We start from the raw sequence: 14,644 nt of genomic DNA, 5'->3' as shown, positions 1-14,644 counted from the left end.
GAACCTGCCATGGTACTATGAGGAGAAAGAGAACTACAGTGTGCTCAGAGAAGTCTTTTAGCAGAAAAGTATCTGGGTCCTCTACATTTTAGTACAAAAAAAAAAAAAAAAAAAAAACAAAAACCTTTGAACTCAGTCATGAACGAGCAAAATAAAGAATCAGGCCATTTGTTATTAGGTGGTGCCTGGAACGCTGAAGATGATGCATGGTAAGTGCCAACATGGTGAGTTTGAAGCGATAAGGGGTTTTAAAACCCAAACATGATCTGGGGAAGTTTCCTGGTCATGCTGAGAGACATAGACAGAAACAAGCTAACGTGGTACAGAAGGGTCCACTGATAACCCAACCTCTCAAGCCTCCTACCAATGACCATCATGCAGGATGGTCTTTGCTCGTGAGGAATGAATTTCTTCCCAGGTGTGAGGTCTAAGCCTGGGGTCTTCCAAGTTGAGAGAGGCCCAAAGCTGACACCATTGCCTCATGCTGGAGACTTGTGGGTGGAGTCCCACTTCTCCTCAGCTGTTTAGCACTTGGTGTGACAGAGGACTGGTGCTAATCCAAAGGCTGTTTGGAAGGACCATGGTGAGGGTGTGGTTTTCAGGAGGCCGTGTGGCCCTCAGCGGAGGAAGACATTCTGGGTTGTGGTACAGACTCTGCCAGATAAGCTGAGGGATGTTAGGCAAGTCAAGCTCTCAGATTGTTTCTGTGAGTGGGGTGGAAGAGATGTTCTCTTCCATTCCGAGACCCTTAGTGGAGAATGGGGGAGTCCGGCTCCTCTGTTTCATCTACACTGGCTTCCAATGCAGCTATAAGCTGGGAGGCCCAAAGTCCAATCTGCTGCATTAGCAAGGGGTGAAGACAGCATTGACTTCTACAGCCCTTTATGTAAAGCAAAGGCTGCGTGAGAATGATACAAGATTTCACCTTGACTGAGAGAACAGCTGCACAGAATGCACATAAGAAACGAAGATACTTTCTGCTGTCTTAGTCCTATCACGAATGGACACCTGCTGCCATCTAAGTTTCCGTACTTGTCAGAGGTCCCCAAGGCATAATGGGAGGGTCAAAGTTTTGTGCCCCCCACCTTTTCTTCTTTAGCATGGAGTGAATGTAGATGTGTGGGGGGGAAATCTCAAAGGTTATGGGAGTGTAACTTTTCAGAGATACCTTGGAGGGGCTAGTTCCTGAGAAAGATTATAATGTATGTGGGTATTCAGTTTGAAATTTTCTTAAAAAGGTAAGATCTTAATCAAACATCAGACTTTCCCCTTTGGAGTAATAGCGTGGCTTGAATGAAGTTAAACTAACTGAACACTGTATCGACTGTGATTTAGAAGGCAGGGAGGCACATTTCTGAGGGTCAGACATCATGGTGCAGGCCCCTGACACACACTCCGTGGGTCTTTGATAAATACACATTTATGGCCATCAGTGCCTGGGACCAGTGCCTTGGGTCATGAAAATGGGGAACCTATTTGTGAAAACATCCTCAGGGAGTCTGTGGCTCCACTAAAGCCAATCCACAAGCAGAGTAAAAGATTACCTTTTGCGTATCTAATATAAAAAGAAGACCTTTACGTATCCAACAGCTTGAAAAACTAGAAGAAAACACCTAGAGAAATGATTGCTTTTTTACGGTATAGGTTCCATTGCCAGCTATGGAGCTAATAATGAGAACGTCCTGGATTAGAATCTTCTCTTGGTCTATGGATACTGTTGGTAGCTAAGTTTGGTTTTCTTTTAAATCTTAAAAATTCCTTAACAAACTCCAAAACGTATGCTTCAACCTGGAATGGTGTGACTTTGGAATTCAGTAGGGATTCCAAGTACATGTATGGGACAGAGTGGTGTGGTAAGAACATACAGAGACGTCAGTCTTTTCAATTGTCTGACTCAGGACAAACGTCACTTTCTCAGGGGGGCCTTCCCTGGCCACCCCCAGGCAAAGTGGCCTTTCCCCCACTGTCTCATTACCCGGTCATATTTTCCCTTAGCACTAATCATTCTCAAATGTTTTCTGTTCTGTCTTCACTCAAATACCTACTGGAGGATTCAATCTTGCCACTCACTGTCCCAACTCCCACCCAGTACTCCCAGCTAAGGAGGCACGATCTTAACGTTCACATCAGATTTGTTGGGTAGAGACCCTTCTTCCATAGGCCTGTGGATAGGGAGCCGGAGAGGTATTTAAAGGGCCCTTCCAGTGAATCCCTGATAAAGTCAAACAGGCTTCTCTCTGAGTGTGGTTATGAGAGAAACAGCTCTGGCAGCTCCCTTCCTTTGTAACTGCCCCCAGGAACAGGCACTGCTGCTGCGTTCTGACTCCCCGGGGCCGAAGTGACGCCTGTACTTGCAGCAACACTGTTGTCTTTTAAAAAGAGTCATGGCAGGGGCGCCTGGGGGGCTCAGTCGGTTAAGCGCTGAATTCGGCCCAGGTCATGATCCTGCACTTTGCGCGTTCAAGCCCCACGTCGGGCTCTGTGCTGACAGCTCGGAGCCTGGAGCCTGCTTCAGATTCTGTGTCTCCCTCTCTCTCTGCCCCTCCCCTGCTTGCACTCTGTCTCTGTCTTCCCAAAATAAATAAACATTAAAACATAAATAAAAAAGTAAAAAAGTCGTGGCTTAGCAAACAGCCGAGTGATAGATGGCTAAAGTGGGCCACGTCTTTGTGAAATACCTCCATTTTAATTTTCTGATAGGAGCTCGTTTGCATTTGAGGACTGACCGTGGCTTTATTTTTCAAGTATGGCAGGGTTATGATTACAACTGTTAAATTTTGCAAATGAGCGGAGTTATCCTCTTTCATCCTGGTAAGATAGCAGACATGTCGTACATCTATAAAGAATTAAACTGAAGGAAACAAAAACTGTGGACATGATCTGTGAAGTCTTCCAGGGACAGTGCACATCACTGAGGTGAGGAATCACTGTGTTAGCACCTCCATTCCTGCCCCCTCCCTGACACCCGCTCTGATCATAAGGCACAATTCACATCAGCACTTACTAAAGCTGTTTTCATCACATGCAAAGATTAAGTGGATGAGACAAATTCTTAGTGGGTAGGGTGAAGGGAGGCTTGGGCAGGTACCCGGGTGCCTTCAGCACTGCCGTGGACTCCGGCAGCGTGGCCTTCCCAAACAAGGGTCAGATGTGGCAGGTCTGGTGACCCCTGTACAAGTGCTGAAGGAAACAGGAATTTACTGACTGAATGCTACTATGCACTTGAAAGGGTTAATAGCTGAACTGACCCTTGAGGAGGAAAAGGCCTCTTAAACTCCCCAAAGAGTAGAGTATGACCAGCACCTTCGGGAGGGGTGTGTGAGTGCGTGTGTGTGTGTGTGTGTGTGTGCGCGTGCAACCCCCAAGTGCTACTCCTATAGAGAATCCTGGATATGGTAACAATCATTTCCTAACTTTTGTTACTTTGCTTTCTAAATGGAATTGTGATTAAGTGCTGACTTTTTCAAAAATCTGTTTGTGGGAGACACAGAAGAATAACAGAAGTTATCTTTCTAAACATGTCAACCTACTTTTCTGCTCAGGCAAGGCTTTACGCCAACACGTACTGGAGACCACGGTGCGGTGCCAACAGATGTCCTCCGTGGTAACCGAAACACATTATCGAGGGACGGAGATCACCTCCCACCAAAGAGCACACACTTATGGCCAGCGATGGGACACTAATAATGTTAAGAGTCTTTGGTTGCTTAAAAAAAACAAACAAACCTGTATTTTATCAGTTTAAAACACTACTGCAGCAGAGACAGACAGAGAAAGAGAATAGAGAAGGGGGTGGTACCCCAAGAACTCCAGCAAGGACTTTGCTATTTGGTGGAGGAATGATTAGTGTACCTATCACAAACACTGATGTACAGGCCTTGGGACCTGTACACCATATTTTGAAGACTGAAGAGCTAGCTGTGGCCCTTTGCTCAGGGCTCCCTCAAGTATAGGGATGCGGGTACTAAAGGGTCAGTAAAGGAGGCGGCAGTTTGGAAGGAAACTTGGCTTTACCCGCCCGTGTAGCTGATGGTCTTCAAGTCAGAAGTATCTTGGAGGCCCTCGGGGACCTGCTGCAGCCTCTGCAGTATTTCGGACCCCTCCCATCCACCCAGACTGAGATGCCCCAGAACTCAGACTGAGACACAATTCTCTAAAAGCTGCCTCAATCTCTCTGCGCCCTTGACCCCTCTTGAGTTTGCACTATGGCTTATTTCTGACAGAATGAGTGTTGTCTCAAAGAACTTCAGTTAAAGCTGCAGGTCCTTGTGTATTAATTTTCATGGCCTTAGTAACAAAATTTTAGGTCAGCCAAATCTTTCACCACTGGCTCACTCTAAGCAGAGTGGCAGAACTTTAAGAAGGCATCTGTACTTCCCCCATGGATTTAGAAAAGAACTGATTTGGGATGGGCTTGGTGCTGGGCCCAAAGGTGTTAGATGCATAATCCAGAGGCATATCCAAATGAGTTGAGTCGAAGTTATTTTCCATTATTATTTGCTCTTCTCAAGGCCTTAGTGTGAAATTAAATCGAGGTTAGGCCATGCTGGCGGAATATTCACTCCCCTGAATATTCAGAGGGGCAGGAACTGTGAACACACCAGTGCAGTATGCCCAGCGGCATCTTTGGCTATGAAATAACAAACTGTATACCGCACTGCTATAAATCCAATCGTTTGGAGTGATCAACATTTGTCGGTGTCCCTGTGAAACGGTGAATTATCGGGTTAACGTGAAATGCAATTTACCCAGGAATAAACCCGATAAGGTAATTTTGATGAATGAAAATGTACAAACGGTGACATGTACAGGAGAACGTTGCTGTTCATATTCTTGAAACAGACTTTAAAGACAAGTAATGACGTTTGGTTCATGTTCACAAACTGCACATCGAGTGGAATCATACAAGTACTGCAGGGAACTAGAAGCAAGCAATTCGGTCACAGGAATCCGTCTGTTTTGTTTTAAATGAAAAAGCTATATGAAATGCACAGCTTTGATTAAAACTATAGGTACAATTTCCTTCTCTGTAAAACTCCAGATTTAGAATGCTGGCAAAGGCAGTGCTGGCAAAGTATTTAATGCACGTGGAAATGCTATTCTATTTTGGCTTCCAGAAGTAGCCCTAAAAAATTCTATGCACCAATGCATTGGCTAATAATGATCATTTCAGTTTTACTATAAATTATTCTACATGTCACTTAAGTACTTAAGAATCAGCGCTTGCTCCTTTCTAGAAGCCGTCTAAGGCAGCTGATGCGTAAAGCACATCAGCCAGACTTTCAGCTGGCTCAGCGGTTCAACCTGTGCTCCTCACACCACAAGGACTGCCACCTCCGCCCTGCGCTGTCCCGCTCACCCACACTGGGATCTTCTCACGTTCATTTCTGCTTGTAAAAGGCAGCCCAGGCAAGGAAGAGAAACACGACAAACATGATGTCAAGGACTGTTCATTACAGCAATCCTTATTCTAAGGAGGGTTACGTGGGTGTGGGGGGAACACAAAGACCCCACCTCGTGGAAGATAAACGAGCTTCATTCATGCTGCCAATTCCTTAGGGACTGTCCCCTCTATCACCTCAGAAAACCGCTTTGTCTGCGGTGTGATCTATTGCTCTGTTGCTTAAAGTTCTCGTTCACGCTATGTTAGCTTTTTTCATCTCAATCCTCTCAGCCTTCACAGAATTTGCTTATTGTGTTTCCCTAGTTTTCACTGAACACACAGTGCAAACAAAGGCAAAGACTGAAGCAATCATTTCAAAAACAAGAGCTCACACTAAAAACACACATGAGCATCAACTAGTAAAACGTGGGTTTTCTCCTGGCTTTATTCTGGGGAGGAGGAATCCTCCTCGTCATCTTCCTCGTCTTCGTCGTTGAAGGAACAGGGGGTCTCGCCTCGGGACTCAGAGCAGTGAGAGGCCGCACTGCTGGACTGGTGACTGTTTGGGGCAAGGAACTGCCCGGTTGCTAAGGCCACTTCAGCATCCAAGCACAACCCTTGGTTTACGCTAGCAAATGATTAAAAACACAGAAGCTCATTAATGTGGCAAATGTTTTAAGCACTGTAAAATGTAGGAATCAAAACATGGGAAAGGAGGTGCCACTGGGGAGTTCTGCCAAAAGCTGCTCGAGACCTGGGACGGCAGTGACACCTGCTCTCCCCCACGGGGAGGGTCAGGGCCGCGTGGCTTCTCTTCCTAACCCTGAAAAAATACGTACCTTGATTGGGACAAGGTGGCACCAGTGGTCACGTCTAAATTTGAAACTGATTGGGTAGAGTTCAAAAGTAGTCCCTGATTTAACCAAGAAGGTCCTGTGGAGATATCTACAGGAAAAAACAAAAACAGAAGATGTAGGCACGCTGAGAGCTCTGTGGCTGCTGCTGTTACAGTCTTAAAGAAGCACAGACAAGTAAGGAGACGAGCCTGATTTAAATCACAGCTAGGTAAGTCTCCTGCCCCGGGGAGAACCCAGGTTTCTTCAGAGTGGAAAAAAAGAAATTTCTAGGACATAAGAACAGGAAGAAAATACAGGAAGGCAGACTATAGTGAGGAAGAATTCAAATTAAACCAATCACAGACACCCATTCTTTTTTCTTAAATAACACCTGGAGAGGGTAGCTCAGAGTACAGTGATTGCTGAACTATTCCTGGACACCTACTGGCCTCACCACCAAAGACTCTGGTGTTAAAAGTCAAGCCAGGAGCGGGTAAAAAGGAAGTCAAATCAGAAACAGGTAAAGAAGGACACACACACACACATGTTTGCTAAAACCCCACTGTACCATCTTTTCACATGTCCCTGAGTGAACTCAGGGCTATTACTCATCAACGATCCATTCTTTATCCTGGTATCCTTGGCTTTATAACTCAAACAAGCCTTTATTTTATTTTTTTAACATTTATTTATTTATTTTGAGAGAGAGCGAGAGAGTGTGCGAGCAAGCAGGGGAGGGGCAAAGAGAGAGAGAAGCCCAAGTAGGCTCCAGGCTCAGTGTGGAGCCTGACACGTGGCTCAGTCTCATCAACCACGAGATGATGACCTGAGATGAAATCAAGAGTCGGACACTCAACTGACTGAGCAACCCAGGTGGCCCAAACCAGCCCTGCGTTAAAAGCCCTTATGTTACGCAGTCACATTTTTAACGAGGGTGAGACAGGCAATACTGTTTTAGTCTGCAGAAAAGTATATCCTTGCAATCTTATTTTCTGTGCATATACCATATTTCTCCAATCACAACCGTGATAAATTCTTATTGTAATTTTATTTAATACTTGTCACATTATCCAGAACATTAGCTCAAAGAAGGCAGTGACTGGAACATGTAAGATCTAAATGTTACTGAAGGCATGACATGAGTATAGTCTCTTCCAACAGTAAGTTTACAAAAGAGGTGGAAGAAATAATAAAAAATGTATTCCTAAAAAGAAATTCTTTGACTTACATGACATTACAAAATAAGACTGAATGTATACTCAGAAAGTATAACTTAGTAATGAACGTTTGTTAGAGTTAATTGAAATTGTTTGGTAATTAATTATTGTGCAAAAACAACAACAAAGCAAAACAAAAAAGCCCCCACCACTCTGTGGACTGGGATTAGGAACCCTGCTATCCTTGTACTGTCTGACCAAGTGAGAGGCTTCCTATGTAGGAAAAAAGGATACTGAATGATTAATTTTAGAATGGCTGTGTGAACCTTTTCTTTAGAGGCTAAGGCAGCTGTGGAAAAAAAAAATTCAATTCTAAGAGGAATAGCAGACTTTAAATATATTAAATAAGAACAAGCCTGTGCAAGATGAAATTAAAGCCAGAATCCTGTGGTGAATATTAATTAGTATATATGGAAACTTTGTGTCAGAAGACAGCTATTTACTTGTTTCCAAGTGCATACCACATTAAATTTTTCTTTTTCACAATGGCTTTGAAAAGCCTACATTTCTTTCACATTATCATAAGATCCACACAATAGTTCTCACAATCTTACTCAAGAGCCATTCTGTCCCTTTGCACACTAAAGGCACACATTTCTTCTTTTAAAGTAACCAGAAAGTCTACATCCCAGTCTGCAAATGAGGTCACAAAGAGATCAAAACCACAGAGCCCGCCTAATTGCCCTGTGCCTTTTCACTGAGAATAAGTTAAAATAAAGTTCTGGTGATTTATTGAGTAAGCTCTTTCTTCAGACCCTGCTGGACTGCCAGTATGACTGGGCTGCTAATAAAACAGCAGGGCCTACTCTGGGGTTGGGGGGGGAGGAGAAAGGAGCATGGGCGGGGGGTGAAGATATGGAGCGAGTTGACTGAGGGGCAAAAGAAGGGGTCACACTTGCAGCAGGTGGATGGTGCCAGTTTTAAGAACCAAATCCAACAGAAGCCAAATCTCAATCAACAAACTCTTATGTTTTGACCAAAGGGCCAAAACCATAAAACAAAATAAGAATGATGGGCACCTGGCTGGCTCAGGTGGTAGATCATGCAATTCTCGATCTCGGAGTTGTGAGTTTGAGTCCCACACTGGGTATAGAGATTACTTAAAAATAAACTCTTTAAAAAAAATAAGAACTACCTCTTTGCTTATATTTGATTTAATATACCTTAGAGCTAATATTACAATGCCTTCAGAAAATGATGTGACATTCTAGGTGGTAATACTGAAGGAAACTAGCAAAAAGCAAAGGCAGAAAGCATTGTTTATGCATCCAAATTATATGTGCAGAATATACCACAGTCTTAAGAATTACAACAATCATAAAGATTTCTGAATCAGTGAAAAAAAATATGAATTCTAGAACACGCAAAACATACCGTTTTTGTTTTCTAGTACACTCGGTACACTCTTTTTATTATTATTTTTTTAATGTTTATTTATTTTTTGAGAGGGAGAGAGACGGAGCATGAGCACGGGAGGGGCAGAGAGAGATGGAGACATAGAATCCGAAGCAGGCTCCAGGCTCCGAGCTGTCAGCACAGAGACCGACGCAGAGCTCAAACACATGAACCATGAGATCATGACCTGAGTCGAAGTCGGATGCTCAACTGACTGAGCCACCTAGGTGCCCTTACTCAGTACACTCTTAAAGCTCATAATAATAATAATAAAAACCTGATGCAAAAATGGGCAAAAGATCTGAATAGACACTTCTGCAAGGAAGATACACAAAGGGCCAATAAGCACACAAAAAAGGTGCTCGACACCATTAGCTATCAGGAAAATGCAAAATAAACCCACAGTAAAATACTACCTTTTGTCTACAAGGACAGCCATAATAAAAAAGATGGACGATAACATCTAAATGAAAAGTATGTGGGCAACATGGAACCCTCATACACTGCTGGTAGGCTTATAAAATGGTACAACTGCTTTTGGAAAATAGTTTGGCAGTAACTCAAAATGTTAAATATAGAGTTACCATATGACCCAGCAATTCCACTCCTAGCTATACAACCAACAGAAGTGAAAATTTATGATCACACAAAAACTTGTACAAGAATGTTTATAGCAGCATCATTCATAACAGCCCCAAGGTGGGAACAATCCAAATGAATACCAATTAGTGAATGGATAAATGAAACACGCTCTTATTCATAGAATGGCAATAAAAGGGGGGTGAAGTACTAACACATGCTACAGCATGGATGAACTTTCAAAACACAATACTATGTCAAAGAAGTCCATCACAAAGCCTACATATTTATGAGCCCATCTATATGAAATATCCAGAATGGACAAATCCGTAGTGACAAAGTAGATTAGTGGTTGCTAGGGCTGGGAGGAGTGGGGAGTGTGCTAATGTGTGTGGGGTTTCCTTCTGAAGTGACAAAAATGTTTCAGAATTAGTGATGACTACACAACCTTGTGAATATACGAAATACCACTGAACTGCACGTACCATTGAATGGTGAATTTTATGGTAGGTGAACTAAGCCTCAATTAAAAAAAATTAGGATACCATTTCACATCCACCTGATTGGGAAATCAGAACACTTCCATTCTGTAGGTGAGAATGTAACTTGTGAAATCAAGCTAATAAGGCTCTGGCATCATCTGGTACAGCTGAAGCTGCAGGTGCCTCTGACCCAGCAATCGGACGCTACACGCGGGCATGCGTGCACTAGGTTATCGCTAGAGGAAGGTTCAAAGCAGCACTGCTTCGGAACACCAACAAATTGGAAACAAAACTAAAGGCTTATCACCAGTAAAATGAACAAATCAATCATGGTATAGTCATAGAATAGAATTCTACAGACCAGTAAAAATCTATGAATTACAGCTACATGAAATCATGTGGACGGATGAAAAGAACATGATGTGGAGTGGAAAAAACCCCTATCTCTAAAGAATGCATCACTATGATCCCATTTACATAAAGGGGAGAAATAGGTAAAACTGAACAATAAATGGTTTCCAATTTATTATATGTTTGTATCTCTAAAAAAAGCAAGTGATGATAAAAAAGAAATTTAAGAGAATGGTTACATTTAAAGGGGCAGGGAAGGACACAGAATGGGCTTTAATTTTCTATGAGGAAGGTTTTAACAGGTCGGGGTTTGGCATTTAATCAGGGACAACGTGTGAAAGTGTTAATTAACATACCTGTGATATAACCTTCTAACGCCTTCGGCACCAGTGATTTAGCAAGTTTCAGATCCTCTAGAGAGCATTTGCCTGACTCCAGGCCAAAGGACATTCCCATCCGCTTCAGTACTTCTATGTCATCATGGATCTCAAAGGTGTTGTCAAAATTAAAAAGATATTCAAACCTGCATCAGAAAACAAAGTTAGAATGTGTTTCAGTGGCATAGAGGACATCTGCACAGTGCTGTACTCTGTACATTATATAAAAGAATGAGGGCCTAAATTCATCCTCAGTACTCGAAACTTATCGTTCAGAGCAGTAAGAGTCATTCTGCTGTGTTCAGGGGAATGACATCTCAAATACGCCACTTGCCCAATTAAAACAACTTTCTTATGATAGACAATAGGAGTCCATAACCTTCAGCTCTCATTAAGCTGCTGCAAACAGGGGTCAGAAACTTTGGTCTAAATCTAGCACTATTCAAAGTTGCCTTCAGCTTTTTCAAAAAGGTAAAATAGTAAGAAAGCCTTTCCAGTTTAATATAAGACATCCCTACTATGAATTGGCCTATATTTGGTTTGAGAAAGAAAACCATTTTGAATGCTTACTTCATGTTCACGAATCAAGTGTTAGCTGTACCATACTTTATAGACAAGTAATAAATGGAAGACTTTTAACAAACGAACCAAAACTCAAATCCTGTCTTAAGAGCCTAAGAAGTGAAATATCTTAAGGAAAAAGTACCACATAAATATATAGCACATTTCCCCAAATGTTCTTGAAAATTACCAAATCAGGAGGCCCGGCTACCTGATACATGCTTAAAAAAAAAAAAAAAGGTTAATGTAGGAGAACACAGTCCTTTTGACTCCTGGGCTTGGCCCAAGGGCACCTTCACCTACAGGCCTCAACCCTACAGGGACAGAGTGCAGATGAAATGTTTTGGGACAATGGTGGGTTTATGCTGTCATAAAATTCTTAATTAAAATCATATGAAGGTAAAAATTATTTATGCTAGATTTTAGATCAGGGCAAAAATTACAATTGAAAGTAAAATGCCATGTTTAAATAATCTGAAGCATATAAAGCTGAATAAAGGACATTAACAAATTTTCATAAAAAAACCACAAAACACAGAAAGTCTTAAGTGTGTGCCTGTCATAGGGATGACCCTTGGCATAGGTTAAAAACAAATGGCTTTGTAAATTTAATCCCCTACATGAAAAAGCCTCCAGGCTAATTAAGGGGGAAAGACTGCATCATCAAAGTAACTGAAAGACAAGGCTTTAGGGACCTACCTTGAATAACAAGTTTCTACAAGCAGCTCAGAGCCTCTTCCCCTTACTCAGGGAAGGGCTGGGCAAAGGCAGGAGTCAGTAACCACCCACAGATGGAAATCTTACCAGGCCCTAGCCTGGGGTGAACAGAATCTATAATTCCCTGAGACCAATGGTTCCCAGATATTCCTGCTACCCTTTTTAGACTTAGAAGACTAAATGATGAAGAGAATTTAATAATCCCTCACAAAACAAGAGGTAACTGGAGAGAGGAAGTAGAATTCTAAGTTTGTTTCTCCTAAAAATATGTTAAACATTCTCTAGGAATCTCAGTTTTATGAGAATATGTTAACACAGTCCCTTTAGATGTAGGTTTTTGTGAAGATTTACAAGTGTGTGAATAACACCATCATGCACCATTTACTGAGCAGTGGGCTAGGTCCTTTAAGACTTTATCTACAACTTTTGAAAATCAGCAAGTTAAATACTGTAATTCTTACTTTTGTGGAAGAAGCACCAGATCTCAGAGAGTTTAAAAAACTGTAGCTAGAGGAAAGACTGAAAAATGGAGATTCTGACTTCATAGCCTACTGGGTGCCTATTTCTAATGGGGTCTAGGGTCTTAACTATCAAATACTTTTGAAATCCCTGCTCACTGTTTTTCTTCTTTTTCTTTTTGGTACCTTCTTATTTAAGTGACCTAGGATCTCTGTACACCATCAAGATAAACAGGGAAGCAACACTGCCCTACAAAAGAGTGGTAAAGACAAGGCCAAGCCCAAGGGCAATGCTGTAGCTCAGAAGAGACCAGAGGTCCCAGTCTCCGCGGACAGTTTTGGGCCATGCCCCTGGTACTGATGTAATTACTGAGCCCTCTTTCGCTTTCAGATGAATCCCAATTTGGTCAATAAGTTACATACTGACTCCTTGTAACAGCAGCTAATATTTATAAAGGGCTTGCCTTGGGTCAGATCCTTTATAGACAACAAGGCCATCATGTGATAGAGGCCTTGGAATCATCCCCTTTAGTTCTTCAGAAAACTGCTCGGAAGCAGCTAAGTGGGGGGAGCCACAATCCACACTTGGATCTATCGCCCTCTACACCCTATTCCCTTCACTATCTCAGGACCCCAGTTGCAGCCTAAAGTCCACTACTTTTTCATGAAGGGTAAAATAAATTACAAACTAATTCTTAGCAGTACTTTCTAAAACTGCTACTTCTCACTTGCTATGGTAAGTATCATCAATCTTAGTTAAAATGTAAAAACATTACAAATAGAACTACCATACGATCCAGCAATTCCACTTCTGGGTATATAACTGAAGGAAATAAAATCACTTTTTCACAAAGACATCTGCACCCCCATGTTCACTGCAGAATTATTTACAATAGCCAAGAGACACAAACAACCTGACTGTCCACTGACATACGAATAGATAGAGAAAATGTGGTGCATGCGGTGTGGCGGTGTATACATGGAATATTTGGCCATAAAAAAGAAGGAAATTCTACCATTTGCAACAATGTGGATGGACCTTGAGGCATTATGCTGACTGAAATAAGTCAGACAAAGAAAGACTGATACTGTATGATTTCACTTATGTATGGAATCTAAAAAACAAAAATGAACTCACAGATGCAGAGAACAGATTGGTGGTTGCCAGAGGCGGGGGTGGGAAGTGTGTGAAATAGCTGAAGGTGGTCAAAAGGTATAAACTTCTAGTTATAAAATAAATAAGAAAAAAAGAAAGCAGAGAATGCATCTAGCATTTTCATGTCCATTAATTAATAAACAGAAGCACACTCAACTACGATACAGCAAAACAAAGAAACAATTGCTTTAATGCCACACGCTCATGAACAGTATTTCTACAATAAACGAGGAAAGTGAATCACCAGTGACCTTACCTTGTCCCAGGCCCTCACGCATGGTCTACTTTCAGGCAGTTACTTGCCCAGAGTTAGCACATAAGCGTACATATGTGCACATCTTGCCTGGGCTCCAGGCTCTATTATGTATCTAGCATGGGCAGAACGGTGCCAGGCACATGAAAGGGCTGCAGAGAGTGAGTGAGGAAGAATGCTCCATGTCTGCAAAGGTGTTTCTCGTGCCCCAGGAGGACAGCCTTGGAGGCCTCACATTAGGAAGTACACCCTTCTTTATGTTGCAAATGATGGGAATACATTACCAGGAGGCCGGCCCTACTCTCTTCCCCTAGTTCTCCACTCACTTGTCACTGGAGATGCTGCAATCTATGACTGTTTTCCTGCTTGTATTGATGATTATAAATGGCAGCTGAATGGTGGAGTTCAGAGCTGGAGGGCCCTGGTTCTGCTGTTCATTTTGCCGATTTCTCTGAACCAGGTTTTTGAAAGCGATTTGCTGTAATGATCAATAAAAAGAATATGGTCATTTGATGTGGATAAATGAGTTAGAATTAAGTGAATTAAAATAAATGCATTTAAGAAATAGTTTAAAATTAGAGTATTTAATAAGGCCTTCCACCTATGAGTTCATTAAAATTAAATATTTAGGAAAGAAGATTAGAATGATCTAACTCAGATACATTTCAAGGGAAAATTACGTTTAAATGATGGTGAACATCATCCTAATGTAAATAATGGGGCCCATGGTTTCCACCATCCACAGAAACAGGATCTTACAAATCTGGGAGAGCCCCATAGCGCCTCCAACTCAGAGTGACGCAGAGAGAATGACGCTAAGTTGAACTTACATCTTCCATTTATCTAACACAGACTCTTGGGAGTTTAGGGTTCAATACA

At 42.1% G+C, this 14,644-nt stretch overlaps 1 protein-coding gene across 12 annotated transcripts in view; it reads right to left on the bottom strand.

Annotated features, from left to right (window-relative positions):
- The window catches only part of TFDP2 (transcription factor Dp-2), a 188,709-nt gene that overhangs the window by 1,753 nt on the left and 172,312 nt on the right, over nucleotides 1-14,644 (bottom strand). For 11 of the 12 annotated variants that reach the window (XM_042954715.1, XM_042954716.1, XM_042954714.1 and 8 more), the window contains 4 exons: nucleotides 14,092-14,243; nucleotides 10,600-10,766; nucleotides 6,223-6,328; nucleotides 5,811-6,011 (listed from right to left, as the gene is read on the bottom strand). In XM_042954715.1, coding sequence (XP_042810649.1) covers nucleotides 5,828-6,011; nucleotides 6,223-6,328; nucleotides 10,600-10,766; nucleotides 14,092-14,243 — 609 coding nt within the window. In that variant the 3' untranslated portion in view covers nucleotides 5,811-5,827. Of the gene's footprint in view, nucleotides 1-5,810; nucleotides 6,012-6,222; nucleotides 6,329-10,599; nucleotides 10,767-14,091; nucleotides 14,244-14,644 lie in introns of those variants that run through there. The other variant, XM_042954720.1, reaches the window with a different exon arrangement.

The sequence above is a fragment of the Panthera leo genome, chromosome C2 (assembly GCF_018350215.1).
Source record: "Panthera leo isolate Ple1 chromosome C2, P.leo_Ple1_pat1.1, whole genome shotgun sequence".
NCBI classification, from domain to species: Eukaryota; Metazoa; Chordata; class Mammalia; order Carnivora; family Felidae; genus Panthera; species Panthera leo.
Note: the sequence above shows the minus strand (reverse complement) of the source record. Positions and strands in the feature narration are given on the sequence as shown.